Below are 24,527 nucleotides of genomic sequence, written 5' to 3'. Positions count from 1 at the left end.
GTCATAAAACATGCTTGGATACTTAAGATAAGTGGTTAAAATGTTTTGGTGAACATATATAAGATTTCAATTTCCGGAAAATGTAATGTTATTGTTTAGTTCTAAGCAAGATGCCCTTAGCTACGGTGACTTACAGCTGTCACAAAATATACACATATGAAGAAACACAGATAAAATGCAACAATGTGCATTGTAAACATTTAGTCCTAATAAGAGTAAAATGACTAAGAGGAAGTACAAAATACAGTGCATGATTGTAGTTAGGGGCAGTAAAGGGCAAGAATAAATACAGATATAGTGAGGAGCAGTAGGAGGGAGCATGAAAGTGTGGGGCAAGTTAAAAGTGCATTGATGGTTGAGGGCTATATTGCCCAATATACACAAATATTAAAGGAGTAGATAATAGCTTCTACCTTTTCCTGTATGTTCCTTTCAGTTTCATGGCATATGCTGCTAGAAGTATTCTTTGATATTCCCTTCATGCTGCTTCTGTTAAAATGTTGTTTAACATTCTAATAAACCCTTGCACAATTAAACACTGTAGCATGACTTTGAGGTCTGATAAGAGCTAATGTGAGGGGACGTTTCTGATCAATGTTTCATCAATGGCATTTTCAGCATAGTGCATCACTAGAATTTCCATCAGCCTCCCAGGAATCAATATATATTTTGGAAAGTAAGCTGGTCATCACAGCAGAGAAGTTATTTGATACAACAATAGAATCATTCACATCAAGTATTGCAGTGTATGCAGGTAAAAAGTAAACCACACCAAGATGCAAATGTTCAGAACTGCCCCTTTTAAAATAAACACTTATTTACTGATAACTGTCAGTCATAACATAAAACACAAAGATCTTATTTAGAATTGCTGATTTATTTGTCTCAAGAAATGTATTCTTATATTCTGAACACACATCCATGTAACTACTTCACTTGTTCAATATAACAAGTTCAATCCATGGCCACATCTCTCTAATTTATATTTTGCATTCCAATTAAGCTTCATAATTAATCTGACAAGAGTCAATACTGCTAAAGCTCATAACCATGTCTATCCAGGGTCATGTAAGTAAAGGCTATTCAGACTATAGCCAAGGGCAAGATTAAAGGTGTCTGAAAATATCTTTCAAGCAGAATATATATTTATTTATTTTTCTATTGTGTTTGTTCAGCCCAAAGGATGCCACAGGCACTGGGGATATGGATGTGAAAAGCAATGATTTCCATTTTCTGGATAAATGCCTTGCTGATGCATAATTATTCATCATAGGACAGCTCCATTTTAATGACAGTATCATTATGGATTTGTTTTCTCATGGGGCACCGACAACCGAGACTGCGGAGACACATGAGCTGCAGCGCCTGCCACAGGAGTCCCCCTCTATTTCAATATGCATGCTTAAGAAGAGCAAATAAAACCCCAGTAAACTGCAGACATTTTTTTTTATCTACCCATAGTCACTAGCTTATACTGTTGTGTATTTTTGAACCCAGAAAAATATGTTTTGGATTCTGGTGTTATAATGTATCACCTTGTTTCCATTACTAGTCTGCATTGTTTCAACTTAGGGACTGAGAAGGTATACATTTGGGAAAAGTGCAAATAGATGCTGATATTAGTTCAGTTTTCCATGTTTAAATGATATATTAGATTGATCTTAAAATTGACTAAATATTATGGCATTTCAAAAACAAAATCATATGACTATAGTGGAAGAAACCCTCCCCTGCTATACATCCAGTGAACACATAAGCCAATCAAGAAAGCTGAAGTCTGCTTCCAAAACCAAGTGAATATTATTTACCCTTAGCATTAGGCCTACTTCATATTCAATTTCAAACTTTTCAAAATGATTACTCTGTAAGGCAACAACAAAAAAATGTTTTCTTCAAAAAACAGTTAGCAGTTCTATGCATTGTTTTTGTGGACACCCTTCTTATAATACTAATAATATTTGCTTTAAGTTGCTTTAAATATGCCTGGTTCCAAAACCACGAGATATAACTATTTGGCTTTACTTTGGCTTGTGTCCGTATAAATAATTTTGAAAAAAATTCTAATTTAAACACACACACACACACCAAATACTGGAATCAATGCCCCCAAAAACGTACTGACATTAACTCCAACTCTGAAATCTAAATTGAAAAGAAGTTTGTCAAGACCATGAAGAAATCAATAGCCAGCCTTTTCCAGTTATAGGCTTTTAATCTGGGTGCAAGATTCTGATATACCTACCCACTGCCTTAGTGTTTGCCGTTTAACATAGATTTAACATTTGTAATGTTCCTTAACCATGTAATGTTTTCCACATCCAAACAAGTTAGCTCTGTCTTCCTATCATTAGGATAAGATTTCTATTGTGAGAACATTTCTGAAATCATGCCCCCAGTTGGCTCTCTCATTTGCCTACCCACTGGTGTGTACTTGACATGGGCACTTGATTACCATAACAGTATTATGCAAGCACATTTTCATTTTTGTTATTATCAGTGTGATGTTGAAGGTAATCATATTGTAATAAAATATTCTGACAGCTTCATAACTGAAAATTAGGTAAAACACCAGAGAAGTGTAGACAAGCAAGGCTATAATCTCCCTTGTATTGTGCCATCTGTTGAAGTCAAAGCAGTATTAATCTAATTTACAAATTGCCCTTTGAAACCTTTGATAGCTACACAAGTACTAGCAAGCTTCTTACCACAAATACTGTTTTATTTTCGTGAAATAGAAGTATGAATTACCTTATGCAGAATTGTAACACAATGAAACCCGAATGCTTTGCAAAGGTGTGATATGAAGTATTACTGCACGCAGAAATCATAAACAAAAATCAAAAAAGTTCAAATACTTTTTTCTATTTCTGTTCTGTGCAAGTAAAATCTCTTCACTCAATGTAACACTATTATTGAATATTCTCTATTTCTACTCAATCGTTTTTCTGCATCTCCTCCATGATTCCATCATCTCCAAGAGTTCCCATTTTTCATCTTCTGTGTGGCATAAACTACATCTTCTGCAATCTTATCTTGTACTACATGTATATATTCACAGTTATAGAGAATGCAAATAAGGGCATTATATAGTTTAACTACACATACATCATTATGTTTACTTGAAAAATCAGTATTATATTTACTCTTATGACAAGAAAGGGAGAGGCCAGAGAGAGCAGCTCCACTCACATACACTGGCGGTTCTGAGGGGGGGCCAGTGCCCCTGTGACAGCAAGCTTGGCCCCCCTGTGGCCCCCTAACTAGCACCAACTAGACACAACACTGACAACACACCCCACTAACATCACGGAGAAAATCCTGTCAGCACCCCCGCCCTAACATCGCAGAGCCCAACCCCCCCCTCGCTGACACTGCATAATGGCCGCCCTAATATTACAACTGGCCCCAGCCAGGCCCCCCTCGTTCAAAGGGTCTAGAACTGCCACTGCTCACATACACAATGTTCTACACATTCTTATATCAAACTCAAACACCATGCAGAATGATAATTTAGGAGTAATTACAGAATGTAATGTTTTCAGCTTTTGAGTTCTTATTCACACAAATTAATTGAAAGAGAATTCAAGCTTGACTGACTGAAATATGAACTATGCAAATGGATAGTGAAGTTCTTATTAGTTTTTAGGATTCTAATCAGAATTGAACTAATGTCTGAATATTGACCAATCTAGTGTGATTAGAAAGCAGTTAATTTGTTTGCATTTACATTTTAGTTAGATAGTTTGGAATGGAATATTGCCATGAATTACTAGGTGATGCTTTCCAAAAAACAAATTGTGAAATGTTTTTTAGATTTTAACAGTGTTATTATGACTTTTCAAACCATATTTAATTTGCACAAATACTCTTACAGTAATGGTGCATCTGAGCATTTGTCTCTGCTCTCTCTTCGCAGTTGATGTCTGATCTGATGAGTGCTGACTTTTCCTAACAAGATCATTCTTTATAATCTGGAAACCCAAAATTATAAATAGACAAATAGGGTAACATCACATCAAGTTATGTTCATATACAATGCCATGGCACAGGTTTTCTAGCAGTGGGTAAATGTCCTCAACACTTTCAGTAGCTTGCTGGAAAGAAGAATGGCATCATATCAAACAGAGGAATAGGATTATGAAGATTTGACAAAAAAAAAGAACTGATGATTGCTATTGTGACAATCAATTCTTCTTGGATCCATTCCCCTTCAGGTGTAATAACATAGATTACAGTGCATCAAAATGAAATGGCTTAGAAGACCTTTCAGTATCACTGATTTCTTTGTTCTTACAACCTTATTACTTAAAAAAAGCAGCAGAAGCTATTTAGATTTTTTATTTTTAAATCCTATTTTCAGTGAGAAGACATGCACTAGCAGAATGTTTTACTTAGCTTAACACATCTGCAAAGAAAGGACTTTGGAAAGGTCCTGAACAGGCTACAGACTGATGACTATTTAATGTTATATGATTCTATACAGCAACCATATAACAGCATCATCATGTTTGAAGATTACTGTATAGCATTGACAATAGGCTCTTCTTTCACAAGGACAGCCCGCATTTTTTGAAATTAAAATTAAAATTCTGGGCAAGGTATAGAGACAACTGGTAGCATAACTGGAAATTGCAAAATACACCATAAATGCTTTGTTTTGTTTGTTTGTTTTAAAACTGCAGTAAATTAACAAACAATAATTTAATCAGATGTTATTCAAAAGATTAAAGTCCAAACACGTTTTTTCCTGGTACAAAAACAACAGTTATGTCCACATGATTTGGTCCCCACACTTTCACATTCTTCATAGTTTAATTACTATATAAATGACATGTGGCAAGATGTTTTAACATCGATCACCCTATTTCTGAAACCATAAATGATATTCCCAATATCTTAACATTTTTTTCTTTGGCGTCACTGAAACCACTTAATACATTATTTTTGTATTTTAAATTATTACATTCAATGATACATCCTGCAAATTTGTAATGCAATTAAATCAGACTGTGTTAATTACTGGATGCAATCTAGAATTATTAGATTGTCTTTTGCCTGAATGAATCAACAGAATAACTTCACAACTCCAAATCACTTTAAATGTCATCCCTTACTAGAATTAATTGTGAAAGCACAGTTAATAATGCCAATCCAAATGTAAAGGGTAATTTTCCAGGTTTAGTTGCAGACTAAAATCTGTTTACAATTTCCTGAAAGATGTTATAACAGGTTAACAATAAATGAAGAACAAAACAGTTTAGATGTGGAAAACTAAAAAAACAAGACATTAGCATTTACCTGTGGAAATTAGTTGTGGCTTACACTCACCTAAAGGATTATTAGGAACACCATAGTAATACTGTGTTTGACCCCCTTTCGCCTTCAGAACTGCCTTAATTCTACGTGGCATTGATTCAACAAGGTGCTGAAAGCATTCTTTAGAAATGTTGGCCCATATTGATAGGATAGCATCTTGCAGTTGATGGAGATTTGTGGGATGCACATCCAGGGCACGAAGCTCCCGTTCCACCACATCCCAAAGATGCTCTATTGGGTTGAGATCTGGTGACTGTGGGGGCCAGTTTAGTACAGTGAACTCATTGTCATGTTCAAGAAACCAATTTTAAATGATTCGACCTTTGTGACATGGTGCATTATCCTGCTGGAAGTAGCCATCAGAGGATGGGTACATGGTGGTCATAAAGGGATGGACATGGTCAGAAACAATGCTCAGGTAGGCCGTGGCATTTAAACGATGCCCAATTGGCACTAAGGGGCCTAAAGTGTGCCAAGAAAACATCCCCCACACCATTACACCACCACCACCAGCCTGCACAGTGGTAACAAGGCATGATGGATCCATGTTCTCATTCTGTTTACGCCAAATTCTGACTCTACCATCTGAATGTCTCAACAGAAATCGAGACTCATCAGACCAGGCAACATTTTTCCAGTCTTCAACTGTCCAATTTTGGTGAGCTTGTGCAAATTGTAGCCTCTTTTTCCTATTTGTAGTGGAGATGAGTGGTACCCGGTGGGGTCTTCTGCTGTTGTAGCCCATCCGCCTCAAGGTTGTACGTGTTGTGGCTTCACAAATGCTTTGCTGCATACCTCGGTTGTAACGAGTGGTTATTTCAGTCAAAGTTGCTCTTCTATCAGCTTGAATCAGTCGGCCCATTCTCCTCTGACCTCTAGCATCAACAAGGAATTTTCGCCCACAGGACTGCCGCATACTGGATGTTTTTCCCTTTTCACACCATTCTTTGTAAACCCTAGAAATGGTTGTGCGTGAAAATCCCAGTAACTGAGCAGATTGTGAAATACTCAGACCGGCCCGTCTGGCACCAACAACCATGCCACGCTCAAAATTGCTTAAATCACCTTTCTTTCCCATTCAGACATTCAGTTTGGAGTTCAGGAGATTGTCTTGACCAGGACCACACCCCTAAATGCATTGAAGCAACTGCCATGTGATTGGTTGGTTAGATAATTGCATTAATGAGAAATTGAACAGGTGTTCCTAATAATCCTTTAGGTGAGTGTATATATATATATATCAATCTAAATGTAATCTATGACTTATTACACACTGTTTTTTGACATAAAAGGTTGTTATATTATTTTATATAGTTCATGTAAAATGTAAAATGTCTCTTCAACAACTATATTAGGACGGACTCAGTTTGGCCACATAGGATGCACTATACCAGGGGTAGCTAACCCTGGTCCCAGAGAGCCTCAGGGTCTATAGGTTTTTGTTGTATCCAGATCGTTAACTGCTTAATTTAACCAATTGTGCCTTAATTAGGCAAAATGTCCCTGTGTTCAAGGGATCCATTGTTTGGAAATTTAGAGAGACCAGGAAAACTGCAGGATTGCGGCTCTCCAGGAATAGGGTTGGCCACCCCTGCACTATACTATCCCAAATCAGACAAAATACTAATATTTTTGTTTTTCCCATCAAGCTAGTCAAACTTCAAATGATTTACATTTACATGAAAGAACGTTGCCATGGTGTCTTTGGTTTGGAGAGCTACTTCTTACAAATTGTAAGTACAAAGGGGTACAGTACAATAAAGAACTGGAAATGTAATGTGCAGTCACGAGAAGCTGCGTGCTTTGTATGATTAATTAAGAGTCACATGTGACTGAGTTCGGCTTTTCCAGGGATGCCGCCAACGCAGCAATTAGATTTTTAACAAAGAAAAAAACAAAAATAGTAATCAGATATTCCAGACCAAAAAGCACTGCAACAAAGGAAAACAAGCAAAAACAAAACAAACACTACGAATTTATAATTGCATTTTGTGATTTTTTTTGTTTGTTTTCTCCCTCCCAAAAAAAAAAAAAAAAAAAAACAAGCTTACCCCTGACTCAGTGTAGTTTTCATCCACAAGTATATTTCTAGCACAGTTGTTGATGTGCTTGAATCGGTCAGGCCCCAGCAGGATTCCTCCATACCACCTGGACACCACCACCATGACATTGCGCACATCTAAAATCTGTAAAAAGAACGAAGAGAGATGGGGTCACTATGGCGTTATTTGTCACAATCACCTATTGAATAAAATAATAAGAGTATTCCAAGAAATGTAACGTGTCGATAGATTTAAATATAACTTTGCAAAAAGAAGGCTGGATCTCCATAAACATCTCATCGATGAACTGAGTTGCGGTCACTTGGGATCACCTAAAAGTGTTTCTTAAGCAAGATGTGAATAACAGCTGCTAGTGGGAGATTATGTCCCAAAATGGTATGTTAATCAATATTCAATACATCGTTATCCACCTCAGGGAGGTCTGACATGACACAGAACTTCAGAATATCCCCTGGACACCACAGTAATGAGATATCAATCCCACAAGTACCTATAGCATGTACTGTATAGTGCCATTGTGACAGGTCACTCCTGTTATTTTAGTTTGCTGTTTTTAGACACATCAGTGTCCGAAGCCTCCTCGGGGAGGGGGATATTTATTCTTCTGTGGCTCAAACATTTCAAATACCAAATAAAGTGCCGGTGGGCATATTTCTGCTACTGCTGTTTCACTGTCTTTATCCCCTCACCACAGCTAGACTGTCACAGCCATGTAGAAGTGCAGCCCACCACCATCAGTCTCAAGGACCTGGAGGTCAGGCTGCCTTTCAACCATCAAGCAATCTGCATTGACTTCACCTACCAATGACTAAGTACTGGCTGGCTATTTTGTAGGGAGCAGGAATTCTACTAAAATGTGTACTGCTCCCAGCATATGCGTTGAGTGTGTGTGTGACTCTGTATCACGATTACCAGTATACAATATTCACTTTTTAATGTAGTTATTGGAATTCTAATTTAGAGTACACACAAGTTCTAATCAATAACTAAATATTGATTAAATCCCACACTTTCCTGTTAGACAACTGTATCGGGGCCTTACCCCACGTATGATTCCTAATGTCTGCTTGAACTCACTTTCACTTTTTCCTTCGAAATGACTGAATTACTGAAAACACCTAACACCTTACCACCCCTGATGGCTATAGACCCTTTGAAAACCCTCAGCTGCCTGGAAAGAGTGAGGACACTGCTTACATCAGTATGACTGCTCACACAGCTGCACTGCTGCCACTACAAAGGTGTTCTTCTTAAAACATTGCTGACAGGGTTTCCTTCTCTCGTCAGCCTCACTCCAGTTGTCATTTCTCATCCTTCTACGTGCAGCAGTTCATGCAATGACAATTCATATGCTTTCCTGTCCTTGATTCACACCACCGACAACTAACTCTTGGAGATTTCTATATCCATATCTATTCCTCCTTCTTCTCCTACTGTTCCAGAGTTGTTTTCCATTATTGACTTTCTGGGCCTTTCTCAGTCTGTGCTACACTCGGCCACACATGTGCCGCCATTCTCTTGATCTCTGAATCTAGCATGGCCTTGCACGTGCTAACTTAACATAACATTATCTGATCTTATTCTGGTCTCAGCTGATATTAATCTATGTACCTCTCCACCTGTTCTTGTGACTGACTCTTATCGCTCTGTCCTTGTACTTTATCTCCCTTTCTCTCTTCCTCTCCTTTCCACAGTACTCCCCATTCTACGGTGGAGGAAAAAGTGCTGCTCTATAATTCTTAGTTGATTTTATCGATTCAGGGCCCCCAGTTAAGATGCACAATTCTCTGCCTGTCTGTTCTCTGAAATATGCAGGTCTGTCTGGATTGTTCCATTCGTGGTGGAGTTCTTATCTGGCGGCACGTAATCTGTATTTTGTGCTGGTGATAACAGCATCGCAACCCAGCTCATGTGTGGTCTTCTGTTCGGCACCTGTACTGATGACACCCAGTTCTATATGAAAACTTCTCCCGGATCCTCCTCCCAGTTGTGCCTGCTTGTTAGACACTGAGCGCTGGATGTCTGCCAACTATCTACAATTAAATTCAAAGGGATCCCACTCATAATGTAACAAAAATTGAATTAATTTTCCCTTCACTTTTGAATCGGCTGCCTACGTCCTTCCCCTTCTGTTACTAGTCTAGGAGTTCTGTTGAATGGGGGGTCTTCCCTTTGATTTATTGTTAAATCTGCACTAGTCTTCCAGCACATGCCATTTACAGGCAACAATAAAAAACACAGCTGTCAGGATCCGAATCCTTTCTTCTTTGCTGTCCAGCTATGTGCCTACATTTCATAAGAGACCCTCTCACTCCAGCCCTTTAACAATCCCCAAGGCAAACTGTGTGAGTCTCAGTGGTCATTCTTTTAGCTCTGCAGATCTGACACTATGGAAGACTCTTTCCATCTCTGTTTATACATTGTCCACCCTCCCACTCAAGTCAAAACTAAAAATTCACATTTTTGTATTCTGTTCTGCTTTGTTTTCAATGTTTGGTGCTATCTGAAGGTGGCTCTCCTTGAATCGTGCTATATAAAATACTGTTTTATTTTAATATGATCGATTCAGGAATGGTTTAGAAGAACTGCATCAACTTGCATCATTTACCCCTTCAAACACATCAATAGCATCCATGCCTGATAAAAGTGATGCCACAGTTTTATAGACTGTCCAAATGGGTCAGGTAATGTGGTGGTCTGCCTCACTTTTTATGATTTTGTTCAGTGAATCCAAAACTGACCCTTTGAATTTTCCTCTTAATTATTTTTCTTTTGTACTTTTGACTCACTTTTTTTGACTGCCCCATTGCCTAATATATTTAAAGATTTAAAAATCCACAAAATTAAGTATATATTCCATTAAAAGTAATATCTTACATACCATAGTGGAGAAAGAAGTCATATTCCCTGTTTTCCATATAAGGTTTCTGTCATTTGCTCATTATTCATTTGAATCAGATATTAAGTTGTTTATTTGTATGATATGGTGTACAGTTAAGACACTTCAGTTTTTATGAGATCTGGTGCAATACCATAAATGTGGATAAGGGTTTGATGCTGAATATAGAGCTCAGGCCTGAGTCACTACCACTGCACTACATAGCTAATTAAGCACATAACACAGAAATATAAAGACATTAAATTATCCCCTTTGAGCAGCTAAGGAGATGACTTTTGAGGCCTTAGGGTGCCATTTATGATGGGGTGAAATCTATGCTTATTAAGCTGAGTAGGAGGCTGCATGCAAACTGTGATCCACACTGCTGGAAGATGAATGTCTCATTAATTAGTAAAAAAAAAAAAAAAAAAAAAAAAAAAAAAAAAAAAGCTCTGTAAGCATCGTTAAGCACAGTTTATTTTTTCATGTCACTATCAGCTGGCAACTGCTACAGTGGACTCATCAAAATGCACATTAATCATATAGTGTATGGAAGGGAATCACTGCCCCAAATCTTTTCTTTCACCCAATTTTCAGCTCCAAATATACTGCTGCTATTGCTGGGTAAAAGAAGTATATTAGAAGAAAGGTGCCCTGTCAGTGCCTTATGACTGCCTTCCTCCAACAGATCACTGCTCACCGCTTTCCTTTTCAATAAGGAGTGGATTATATTATACATCACACAATCATTGTTTGGATTGTTTCACCTTAATAAAATGCATTGCTCTCAAATCAATTACCGTACAATATAAATTATCATTATATTAATATGTTAATCTAAATCTTCTCTTTCCTTGTTCAACCCATGCATTAAATTATTCATCCATCCAGCTTGAGGATTTAGTGTTAAACAATGTGCTCTGCTGAACCATTTTTTATTTTGAAGCTTGTATGCTACAGACAAGTCTAGCTATCTATTTACCTACTATTAGAAAAAAATAATATCTGAATCATTCCCTATGCAGTTTTTCTTCAGGCAGTCTTGTTACTTAAGACAATGTTGAGAATTTAACAAGTGGTATCTGTTTCTGTTTGTGGAGTAGTTTGCTGTTGAAATGAAAGCTGGGTCTTTACAAACTGTAGTATTTATAGAAAATTGGTCACTCATGAGTAAACGAATACAAACCCCAAGGAAATCCAGTGTACAGTGATCAATTGACAGAATGCACTATCTTTCATCAATGAGTAAAAAATGAAAGATTGGGCTGGCATTCCAGTTAAATAGTATGGGGTACCTGTTTCAAGTGCCTGCCATTGTTTCTGGTACTGTTAAGTACCTTAGCGCTCTGTAGCAGAAATAATTTATCTTATAACCCCAACTCATATCTGTAGTGATAAAGATTAAATGACATCAACTCTATTAAACCAAAGATTAACAGATTACTGTCCTCATCAGTACTGTACCTTTCAAATACATATTAAAGTAAAAAAAAAAAAACACTAATATAACAAGGCAAACACAGAGACTAAGAACAGATTACAAAAGATAAGTATGAGCTCTAATAAATTGCCTGCTATCAAAAGAACTGCAGCAGAAAATTAATTAGTCTGGTATCAATGGGTTTATGAAAGACAGAAAGCACTTCCTCCTTGTTGGATTATATTCAAGAGCCAGCAGAGGAATTTATCCTACTTTAGGGATTTCCATCATAATGACCACATAATTGCTTCAGTAAGCAGCATACTTATTTATGACAATGTTTGTCAATTCTTGTCACATGTACAAACTCCCTCCTGTTGGGTAAAAGAGAAGTCTCTCGGGATTATACTGTAAACGCTGGTCTGAGAAGATGACAAGTGTCTTTCATCTGTGAAGTGTCTGCTGGTCCTTTTTTATTTCTCTTTTATTCTGATACCGAAGCAATAATGTCATTAGTAAAGAAATCCAATTTCAAGCAAACAATTAAGTGCTTAGTACTCTATGCATGAAAAATGAGTTCCAAAATCAAATCTAATTTAAGGCTTTTAACCAATCCCATTAATGCCATTAAACTGCCTGAACCATGAAGTTTGAATGCCTTCACATCTTATGTCTGTTGAACCAGTTCTGAATCCATCACCTTTCTGTGATTTTCTACTGACATAAATTGCATGTAAAAATTAAATTGCAATGGTACACAGCTTCACCTGACACAGCATAGAGACTATGTAATTATTTTACAAAAAATAAATCTTTGTGTAAGGAATAAATCAGGGAGTAATCAGGCATCTCATAGTCTCTGCACCATGATTTCTAATTGTATACTCTATTTGTTTTGCAGTGTTACTAGGGAGGATATTGTATTGGTTAAGAAAAGACACAGATCATATTACTGGGGGAAATTTCCAAAAATATATTGCTTGTAAATATACAGTTAGGTCCTTAAATATTCGGACAGAGACACAATTGTGATCATTTTGGCTCTGTACGCCACCACAATGGATTTGAAAGGAAACAATCAAGATGTGCTTTAAGAGTATACTTTCATCTTTAATTTGAGGGTAGTTACATCCAAATTGGGTGAACAGTGTAGGAATTACACCCATTTATATATGTGGTCCCCCCCAATTTTAGGGGCTCAAAAGTATTTGGACAAACTAACATAATCATGAATTAAATTGTGAGTTTCAATACTTGGTTGCAAATCATTTGTAGTCAATGACTGTCTGAAGTCTGGAACCCATAGACATCACCAGATGCTGGGTTTCTTCCCTGGTGATGCTCTGCCAGGCCTGTACTGCAGCTGTCTTTATTTCATGCTTTTGTAAGAATTTGGCTGAATCTGAGCAGATAATATAGCCCTAAACCCTTATAGCCCTTCAGAATTCATCCTGCTGCTTTTGTCAGCAGTCACATCATCAATAAATATAAGGGAACCAGTTCCCTTGGCAGCCATACATGCCCATGCCATAACATGCTTCACAGATGAGGGGGTATGCTTCGGATCATGAGCAGTGCCTTCCCTTCTCCATAATCTTCTCTCCCCATCATTCTGGTACAAGTTGATATTTGTCTCATCTGTTAGAGGATGTTGTTCCAGAACTGTACAGGGTTCTTTAGATGTTATTTTGGCAAACTCTAATCTGGTCTTCCTGTTTCCTGTTTCCATCTTTTGGTAAACCCTCTGTATTTACTCTGGTGAAGTCTTCTCTTGATTGTTGACTTTGACACAGATACGCCTACCTCCTGGAGGGTGTTCTTGATCTGGCCCACTGCTGTGAAAGATTCAAATCAGATTTTCTTCTTTGTCACTTTTCTCTCACACACTCAGCTCCTGGGTTCTCCTCCTGTTTCACCACCACCAGGAAGCCAATTGCTTCCTGTTTTACAAAGGGCGGAGCCAGTCATGGAGGGGACAGCAATCAGCTCCTCCCCTGGGGTCCGGGGAGGTGTCAGAATATATATAATTTGTGCACATCAAATCAAAGCACTGTTTCTTGAAATTTTGAAAAACACTGAACATTATTCACTATATTTAGTACTGACTTCAAAGTGTAATGTAAATCTGGGACACATAGTCACTGAAGAACTACATTTCTTTCCTTGTGTGTCTGTGTAAACAAAGTCACAATCTCATGGTCTTAGTCTCACGGTACTGTGCTACAGATACCTAGAAGAACAAGGTCTAATAAGAACCAGGTTTCTCCAGGGATTTTGGCTTGATACAGCCTACAAGCCCCCCTTATATTAAACATTATGTATGCCTTGCATTTCCCTGATTTAACCATACATGGGTCTTCCTGACCACTTGTCAGGCAGAAACCGAATTTCTACTCATCAAGGGGCAGACATGTGGGCCTGTTATCTCTCTCTCCTGTCTGGTCTGCATGAAAGTGCCTATACTTTGTAACTTTTCTAAAACCTTTTCTTTTCTTTATTCTCGAGATTGCCTCTCAAACACCTCTTCTGTGTGGCTGCTCGTAATAAATTCCTTTTGATTGAAAATACATCTCTCTCTCGATTATTTGGACTCTTCAGTCACCATCAGTTACAATTTAGAAGTTTGCTGTAATGGAATACTCAGGAAAAGTTCTATAGTTTATTATAATGGGCATAGTCGGTGAGGAGAACAATGAAGAGAGAGATTACACTGCCACAGTGTAGGTGGAACAACACAATGTACCATGTACCTACCTACACAACCAGCTCCTAAGAAACTGAGACACAAAAGAGGGAATGGTCTCTATGGGATGCAGGGAAGAAGAACAGGTGGTGGACTTATTTTTCCAGGGAGACGTCCATTGACCTTCCACATGCTTGATGCAATATCCACTGCCATATTTGGTGGCTGTTTTTGGTTTGAAAGAGAACAGTTTTCTCTTGTTGTTCTTTTGATCCTGGAATTTTAATCTTTATTTAATAAAAGGAAAATATTAGACATCTGTAGCTTTAGATCAGAAAGAGTTTATCACACTTTCAAAGAAGAGATTTAAAGTCCAATATAGTTGGGTGATGCTGATGTAGAACAGTTCATATAATTAAAATAAAATTGTCCTAGATAGAAAACCTGGTGGGATGCCACTGTAACTGCAGATCTACATCCACAGTTTCAAAATATTGTGGCCTATTTTAAGGATATGTTGCTCAATGTGTGGTCAGAAAGGGTAGCATGGTTAATGGGGTCAAAGTCACTATAATTAGAGCAAAGAGAATACAAGCCCTTGCCCACGGACAGAAGATCATCACTCACCACTCTTATGAGAGCAGTTTCAGTATGTTATCACGAGACTGACAAGAAACTCTAATTAAAAATGTAATTATTATATACACAGACACAAGATTAAAAAAAACAGATAAAAAATAAAATCCACGGGTCTTATCATACCCCAACCCCCATTAAAATATTATGATTAACTTGATGGGAAAGTTGAAAAAGAATGTACCAAGAGATAAAAAAAAAAATGAACCAACAGAAATCAACAGTGTGCAGTTAGAGTTGTGTGCAAGACTGTCTAAAGTTTCTGCAGTGATTATAGCAGCACTAAAATAATAACAATATCCTCTAGTGCTTTATTGTGTGTGGATAATTCTCAAATGGAAATCAAACTCAGCTTATTGTGAGCTGTAAACAGTTGCAGGGCACGTCCTCATAACTTCAGCTTGAGTATAATAGATGTTTCTTCACAGAATGCTAGTTTGTGAGTTCTCACCCACATTGTGTTACACAGATTGTGCTTGCTGTTTGTGAAGTGCTATCAGCAAAGATCTAATAGGTATTTCATGGTAGCAGGACCAGTGAGCTCTGCATTGTATTATATTTTTTAGGTTTCAACACAGCAAAGCAGCAAACAACTGATGCATTTTTGTGCTGACTTGTAGTCCGTCACTGAGTGGATGTGTTTTTTCAGCAACAGCTGTCATCATTCTGATCTCCATCTTGCCTTGGTTTCATGCATTTGTAAGAGTTTCATCTGAAGTTTCAGGTCACTGGCCATAGGTCCATGTGATTAATTGTCTTGCTGTGTTTTTTTGTGCTTTTCCTAAGGTGGATGTAAACATTTTCTAGGAATATCAAGTAGAAAGGGATTGAATACACCTTCCTATCCAGTTTCTACAAATGCAATTAGGTCAACTAATGCAATATATCATTACAAAATTTATAATGATCAAAACAGCTTTTCTGACCCACATCAATCTTTCACATAATTTAAGGAAACAAGACAACTTTTGTTTGTTTGTTAAAGTACAGGAAATGTGGCATGTATAAAGCTTCAAGAGGCGTATGGAGACCTTGCCTAATGACTAATGAAGCTGCATCGTTTCTATTCTGCGGAGGTGTACTCATACACTATATACCATCAATATTGCAACTCACACCGTCAGGCTAGTGACATTTCAGCACTGGAGGGCAGGTTTGAGTGACACTGCTGTAGATGCTCATTAATTTACATTGAAAGCACAGTGACTATAAGACATGAATAGAGAGAAGAAGCAATATGAGCCCGTATACCGAATTATTGATCTATGCTCCTTGCTAGCCTTACACTGTGCATTTATTAATTGAAGTACACTTGAGTACAATTGGGTACAATTTTTGTTTCATCATAGCAATCATAATAATTATCATTCAAGGTGACTGAGCCCTAACTGTTATTGTTCATGGCATGACAGGGCTTAAACACTATAGGTTATTCATTCAATTGATTAGACATATACCAATTAAGACTGAACAATCCTTTTTCAATTCTAGTCATTCTCAAGATTTCTGTTCAGTTGAAACTGCCTCTTAGTCACTGAAAAGAAGTAGGCGCAGAGTTAAAAATCATTGAGAAGTGAACTGCTCTATGTATTATTGTGTTTATGTTCTGTTGTGATGAAAATCAAACCCAAGAGAAATCCTGTGACACTGTGTTTGACCTGGTTGCAAATAAATGCAATCACACCAGACTGGAGAATTGTTGTTTAGTCATTGTCTAGGCTTTTACCGAAAAGAATGGCAGGCTAAGAAAAACATAATAAAAAAAAACAGCTCCCATTGTTTTAAGAAATGTTTTCAGATGTGTTAGTGGATATAAGTTTGGTTAAAACAATTAATAACAATAAAATAATTAATTCTACCACTGATAATAACAAAAGAAAACAAAACTACATTGAAAGGCAATATAAAATACCTTTGGTAACATTAAACATCGTGTATTTATGTTTTTTTACTACACACTTAATTGATCCAGTTTGGTTAGTAAAAATAGAAAGATTTTAATAATTAGGTAATAAAATAAAATATGAAAAAGCTAGTCTAAAATGTATATCAAAATGGTTTAAAATGGAAATACAAAACAGGACTGAAAGAAAGAGGAGAAACAGATGGACGGGGGCAGGAAAGACCTGGGCACCACAAAGCAAGGTCTCAGAGCTCTATGGTCAGACGTGGGTTTGATGTTCAGACCCATCCCAGCTGCAGTGCTTGGCACACTGGTGAACAGGACCACAGGAGGGCAATATTCAGATGGTTAGATACACTGACCTGCCTTCTCACCTCCACTCCAGAGCAGGACTAGGGAGTATTGCTGGGCTAGCAATGACGCCAGGCTAGTGAGATCAAGGCCTCAGTGCCAGAGGGAGTAAAGCATTGCTTTAAAGAGGTAAATAAATAAAATACAATTGACATAATCCAGCATGTATTTATTTTTCAAGAAACTAAAAGGGTTACTGAAAGATGAAACCCTGCTTTATGTTTGTTTTTACATGATTATAATTGTTTTAGTGATATTTATAAAACCAAAGTCCTTTCGAATTGTTTTATGTACACTTAAAATCTTCTAATTACCAACAACAAACAAGTAAACGTGAGATAGGAGGGGAAACAGATATTTCAAATTTAAGGTTAGGGAACATATATACAGTGTTTCCCAAAATTTCCCAAAATGTCATACGCATGGTAGTCAGCAGGGGCGTTTCTCAACTGATGGTGTTTTGTCCATGGTGTTAGCGGGGGAAGGTGACAGTATTTCATAATATAATAAGGCCGACCTGGAGTTACTTTCTTAGTTCTTTGCTAATCATTTTTTTAGGGGGGCTGAGAGAAGATAAAGGGGGGCTGAAGCCCCACTAAATAGGGTCTAGCGACGGCCCTCGTGGTCAGTTAATAAATTGATGACCTGGGGGACCATCGGATTGTCAACCGGGGGGGGTTGCCGTAGTGTCATCCAAGGGGGTGGCGGGCTGCCCCTCCAGTATAATGATAGGGGAGACACTGCTATAATATGAGAACAAGAATACTATTACATAAAAAAAAATAAAGTCTTATACTGATTACTAAATTGAAATAATTATGTTGATTTTAAATAACACCTTTAATTAAGCATCAACATTATGCATTATGATGTAACATATCCAGAAAGATCTCATGTTTAAATATCTGTTTCAAGCTCAATTTAACTTAAGCTAGGTAGTCAGCAACACTCTGACATATTGTGAACAGAGTACACCATAGGAGCTTGTGTTCATAAAATAATCAGAAGCAACACCATCAGATATAATGCAGAACATAAATCAGTAGAGTATAAAGCACTCTCCAAAATGTGTTTTTGACTATTATTTCCATATAGAGTATTTCCTATTTACACATCTTGATCATAGAAGGTATAAAGCTGTCAGACAACACTACTTGATCCCTGCTGGATTCAACAAAAAGAGGTCAATACATCATTGGTTGCCATTGAAGGAACGTGTCCTATCATTCTGTCATGCAATATGGAGTAGAAGCTCATTCCATTCACACGTCTTCTGTTTACAGTACACACTGACCTCAAAAGCTTCATGCCAGGCCAATAATGTATGAAATTCAAGTAAGAGAATATGTGTAAATGGCCAAGAGGGGACCTGGTAATGACTCACAGTCAGTGTTTGTACCTGTAATAGATGAAGCAGTCGTCCCCCTGCTGCCGTCTCCCCATCGTCTTCACAATCTTGTAGGAACGTCTGCTTGTCCTCACAGTATATTCTGGAACAGAAATTTAGCGCAGTTTTGAATTCATTCAGGATGAATGAATGAGGCCTCCTGTTTAACCTCTTCATCCGTCTATACAGGTATCGAGTCTAATTATTGTAAGGAAAGGTTTCATAATCATGCCTGATTTTTAAATTCTGTGGAGTATTTACAGAGAAGGCAAAAGACAAATGAAAATTCATCATCTTCATAAAAACTAATTTACAGACCTTCAAAACCAATCTTCAAAAACAATGCATAAGTGGTATTTAAAGCAAGTTAAAATCAATCGCCTAAAGTACTCAATCTAAAATACATCACAATTGAAAGTAAATAAATAATAATGACAACATATGAATTGAACACAATTACCCAAGTTAATATAAAAAAAATTGCGGTTTTATATTGTTATCCCTACAGTATGGATTATTATATTTTAATATTCAAGACAAAGTATGTTCATTTCCACAGCATAATATCTAAGGCTTAGTACAGGTCACACAAATCTCATAGCTTCACAAAAGCTGATTATTTTGTCAGCACAAAACAAGCTTATAAAAGGGGTTGTTTGATGTCGTCAAAAGAGAACTCCAGAATGAAAACAAATCATGATAGATGACAGTATTCAGTTTGTGTAATTTCAATGCTCTTTCATAGCATAACCTACAAAGCCCCAGTTCAGTATCAAACACAATAACAAAAGTACTGTTTCCTATTATCTGTTGCTGGGGAAAACCCTTTTGTTTAGGGAATGACAGAGACTCAATAATGGCCAAGAAAGCTTTTACACAGAGAAAGCCACATGAAGAATCATTAGCTAAAGTATATTTGTCATGTGACATCACATACTTTGCATTTTTTTTGTTTTATATTTATTTTATTCTATTGTATATGTTCATACATATATAAAAAATAGTGTATAAGATGTTCCAGTGTGATGGAAAAGCAATTACTTTTTTCATCTATGAATATTGGTGACTCATGTAGCAATTTAAAAACATCTGAGAAGTTACAGAAACACATTTTGGTTACCCAATAGCATAATACAGACGTACAAATGCTGTGACATTTTTCATAACATTCAGTCAGCCTTTATCCTTTTTTCAGAGGTTTGCATTTGGGAAATCAAGTGGTGGAAACATCCTTGTTTTCCATTATGGTTGATGTTGCTTCTGAGCACAATCCCTTCCAGTTTTATGAGTAGGGAAAGCATGTTTTCCTCAGTAAGCTGTACTAGTTTACAGTGTTCAATGAATATGATATGTTCAGTTAATGGTGCAGAAGTTGAAATGTCTTCAATTAAATATGTGTATGTATTATGCTATGTGGCTGCCAAAGGCCATCTGTTTATTCAATTGTTTCACCCTGTAAAGGTGATACTGACATTTTTCTTGAGGTTTTCCTAATGAGCACGTTTACAAAGCAGTGTATTTTTTATCAAGTAAAACCACAGATAACAAATAAAATGTAAAAACAAAACTGAGGTTAACCTGAATTAACACAAATATTTTCACGCTGGGCATTTGATTGAGTAATTTAGATGCTGGTATGTCCAGGAAATTAGAAAGCCTTCGATTTTTTATGTATTTCTTCCATTTAAATCTGTGGACTATTTATTTTTTCTCTTTCACTACAAAATAGTTGTGTACATGTCATTGGGCTATTTTGAAGAAGAAGAAAAAACACTACTTGGAAGGAAGTCCCAAAACAATTCAAATTAGGGCCACAAGAGGCAAAACACTATCCAGTCTGAAGGTTATTCAAGGTAATGCAGAAATTATATTTTGTTTTCTTTGAGTAGCAAACTAGCATCTAATAATATTTCAAACCATTTACCATTAAAATACATATTTCACATGCCACTAAAAAAATTTCCATTATTCATTTTAAATGTGTACTTCAGATTCCAGAATAATGTGTACAGTAAAATCAGGGATTTACACACAACATTTGACAAAATCACAAAATGTTTCTCCCCCTTTACTGTGAGCAAATTACTTTATTGAAGGAGTGAGCCACTACAGAAATTGAACATAATTCAAAAGTACATTTAAAAAGTAACTTATACATAAAAATCCTAAATTGTGGTATGCAAATGAGATATTTGGGTTGCAGCATTGCTATAGAAATGACAATCCCAGACAACAGTAGAGCAAAGGTGAGTGTGGACATTATAGTATTGTTACATACCTGTAAGCATAAATATTATGAGTGGCACTTGCAATCTTCTTATTTTCATATAGTTTGTTGAGGACCATTTTTACCTGAAAAACAATAATGTGCACATGGAAAGAGATGTAATTTCTAGTAAAAGTCAAATTCAAGCACTTTTCAAGCACTTTCAAGGTGCATTGTCAAAGCGTTTCCCACACCTCGTGGCTTTGGTAAACTAAACCTTTACATCTAAAATGCACACTTTCACCACAGCAGATATTTATTTTATTTTAATTTATTTATTTATTTATTAATTAGCAGACGCCCTTATCCAGGGCGACAAGATTAGATGTTATTGTGCTGTAACACCAAAAATGTTTCATGAGAGCCTTCCTGTAGACTTGCCATGTATTATGTTACCTAACTAAAATAAATCACGCAATCCGTCAACATCAGTGAACACCAGTACACAGTATATTCAGTTTAAATTAAATCTCTAGTGACTTGTTTTAAACACACAAACATAAAAAAGTGCAACAATACTTTTTTTTGTGTACGTCCATGTACAATCAATGTGCAAATATAAAATTGTGCATAAAGTTTTAGCTCTTTACTGTTAATCCATGTATATTCAATATGCTCACTTGTTACTGTAAAAAATTAATCATGTTAATTCTCTTCAAAACAACCATGTATAAGTTCCTATAACCTTAGCCTAGTAAAAGGTCTTTAAGTTATGGAATCTCCCTCAGCTGTAAATACCTTGCATTAGTATCTACTGGACTCTGCACATTTGGTAAGTAATTACACATTCTAATAATTGAATACGAATACAAAACCATCAACATGTCCACATAATGGCAAATAAAAATTGCTTCAAGAACTGTCACTCCTTCCTCACCAATCCAAATTATATTTTGTAAATACTTTGTAATGGACAAATTATTTTGATTTGCTGGGGTTAAACGAATAACTAATTTTAGATTTTTTTTATTTGTATTTATGTTTGTTTATTTTTGTTGTGCCAGTGCTGAATTTACACTACTCCCCTGCGAAGGTGTCTCTTTCTCTCTGTTGTGGTTGTTCTACATGTGTGTTTATTCCTGTGCATGTCTGAAAAAGCTTATTCTATCGATCTACCTTTCTAGTACTTTTATTGTAATCAATGTTTATTTTGTCTAATTTCAATAAGCATAAGCACAATTATTATATCATATGTATATGCTTGTAGAAATACTATACACTAAATGTTTGTAGTCTTAAAAAAAACCTCACTCTAGATAGAAATGAGAACTCATGCTGAAGAAGTAGGAAGACTATTTAATTCACTTTCCAAATCTGTTTCACTGTTCAATCAAACAGTAGAACTACACAAATACTAAATAAAAGAAAGATTCTCATTGTGATTAGCACAGCTACTTTTACAATCACAACTGTAGCAACCAACTTATAAATCTTAAAACTTGACTAAGTAGAAATAAAATCTGCAGATCTTCTAAAATTAAACCACTTGTACCAGTATTATGCTATTCTTAGGTTTCTTTTCTTCCTCTGCAATTATATTGTATCATGAGATTACCGATACCCGACTACAAACTTTTTTCCTTTCATGGCAGCAATACACAAACACTATGTTATTTATATATCAATTAGCTATATTAATTGAATAACCTAATTGTACACTAGAACAACACGTGAGTAGGCTAACCTACAATTCTTTATAGAATGACCACTAGCCCCAACTGTAAATGCCGTACAACGTTAAGTGTGGCGCTCACTGGTGGGGCTACATAAACACCTGTAAACAAAAGTGTGACTCCACTATTCATATTGTTTTTATTCCACTGTTAGGCTATACTTGCAGTATGTTACACTGTTCAGAAATGTCATTACTAGGCTGCAGAGTGTTGAAACAAATATTAACCCTCAGACTTGCTGTTCATGCAGAAGGGTCAAGTGTGGGTCAGACAGTTTCTGTCTGATAGTTAAAAAATAAACCTAAATGTCAAACATACCATAAAATAAAGGCCTAGAGTGGCTGTTCATGGCAAGAAATTATGAGAAATTCCCTGTGGTTTACCTTTGGCATCACTTGACAGACTCTACCCAAAGCGAAAACTTGAATCTCTTTCTTGCAGACCTTGCAATATGCTGTCCGCAGACGTTTGGACCTTGTTTTACCCATAGTGTATATGTATCGTTTTCGAGCCACCTAAAACGGTAGCCTCCCAGCATATTCCCTACATTAGGCGACGATGCCCGCGCTGTCATTCATTCCCTTCATTCAGCGGCTCAAACTCACAGCCACATCAAAACAAACCAACAGATCAAACAAGAGTCGTAACTGGCCGTGGCATAAGGCAATCAACTGGCTCTCTCCAACTAGTTATATCCCATTAATTAATTTAATCAGATTGATGATTTATTATGACAGTAATTAGAAAACTTGAATTATATATAATTTAAATTATATTTTCAAAATTCTAGCATTTTATTCAAATTTCTAGCATTTTATTCAAAATTCAAGGACTTTCAACAACCTTGAAAAAACCCCATTAAAAGTTAGGCATTTTCAGGGATTTCAAGCACCTGTATGAACCCTGTTTTAACAATGTTTACATTCATACTTTTAAATGGCTTTGAATAGTCAGGGTTACCCAAATTGTCACTTCCCAATTATACTACAACTAAATAATCCATACACTACCAGACACAAGAATTGATTGTAGTCATGACATGAAAAGTGGTATAAATTATTGGTTTAATAAGTCCCATGTACACATTATAGGACAGGTTGAACCAAATCCTTTGTAGTAGGGTTATATTCTTATTTCTGCCCATAATTTCTCCAATCTTAACACAAGGTTGCCTGTGCAGGCCCCTGTGGAAAAAGGCCAAAAATTGGCAAGCACTTAGCTTTTAATATCCAAAATACAAAAAATAAATTTCATTAGAAATATGGAAATTATGAGAAGGTCTATTATTTAATTGTTGCTGGGCAATGGTTTGGATTGTTTCCAAAGGAAGAGTGTGTTGCTAGGATGTGCCTTACAAGCCTTCCACCCAGGCACAGTCCACACCTGCCTTGGCTTAGCTGTGAGATATGATGACATTACACTGTGAGATCTATATTACTGCTGCAAGATAATTTCCTGCTCCCTAGTTTAATAAGAAGCAAACATTTGTTATTGTTCTGGGAGTGTTGTGAGAGTGGGGGGCAGGATGGCAGATCATGCCCTTATTTCATCCCCCTGCAGCCTTTTGGAAATGACTCATTACCTGCCATCATCTGAACTAATTGGCAAGATGATTAGTCAGCTGACCATATAAAACCAGGGAGACTTCCTGGTTGAAGGGGGACCCACTCAGAAGACAGAGTGAGAGAAATGGAGAACAAAGGAATGGGAAGAGGAGGGAATTGGAAACAGCAAGTGAGAGAGGAAACCTGAAAAGTCTGCTACATGAAAAAGGCAGCAGCCTTCCTTTAGAGAGAGAGAGAGAGAGAGAGTGAGAGAGAGAAGGAGATGGACAGCAAGCACAGTAACTCAACTTTGAGAAAGCAGTGTGGACTTGTAGTTTTGGATTGGCAATTTGGCTCAGTGTGCTTGTTTCATGATTGTTTGTTTCTATGTGTTTAAGCTGGTAAGC

The 24,527-nt window shown here is 36.7% G+C and overlaps 1 protein-coding gene across 3 annotated transcripts in view; it reads right to left on the bottom strand.

Annotated features, from left to right (window-relative positions):
• impact (impact RWD domain protein) overlaps positions 1–24,527 on the bottom strand; it is a 42,348-nt gene that overhangs the window by 984 nt on the left and 16,837 nt on the right. For all 3 annotated transcript variants that reach the window (XM_066719564.1, XM_066719565.1, XM_066719566.1), the window contains 3 exons: positions 20,916–20,989; positions 18,650–18,740; positions 7,368–7,502 (listed from right to left, as the gene is read on the bottom strand). In XM_066719564.1, coding sequence (XP_066575661.1) covers positions 7,368–7,502; positions 18,650–18,740; positions 20,916–20,989 — 300 coding nt within the window. The remainder of the gene's footprint in view (positions 1–7,367; positions 7,503–18,649; positions 18,741–20,915; positions 20,990–24,527) is intronic.

The sequence above is a fragment of the Amia ocellicauda genome, chromosome 2 (genome assembly GCF_036373705.1).
Source record: "Amia ocellicauda isolate fAmiCal2 chromosome 2, fAmiCal2.hap1, whole genome shotgun sequence".
Taxonomy (NCBI): domain Eukaryota; kingdom Metazoa; phylum Chordata; class Actinopteri; order Amiiformes; family Amiidae; genus Amia; species Amia ocellicauda.
This window is presented reverse-complemented; position numbering and strand designations above follow the sequence as displayed.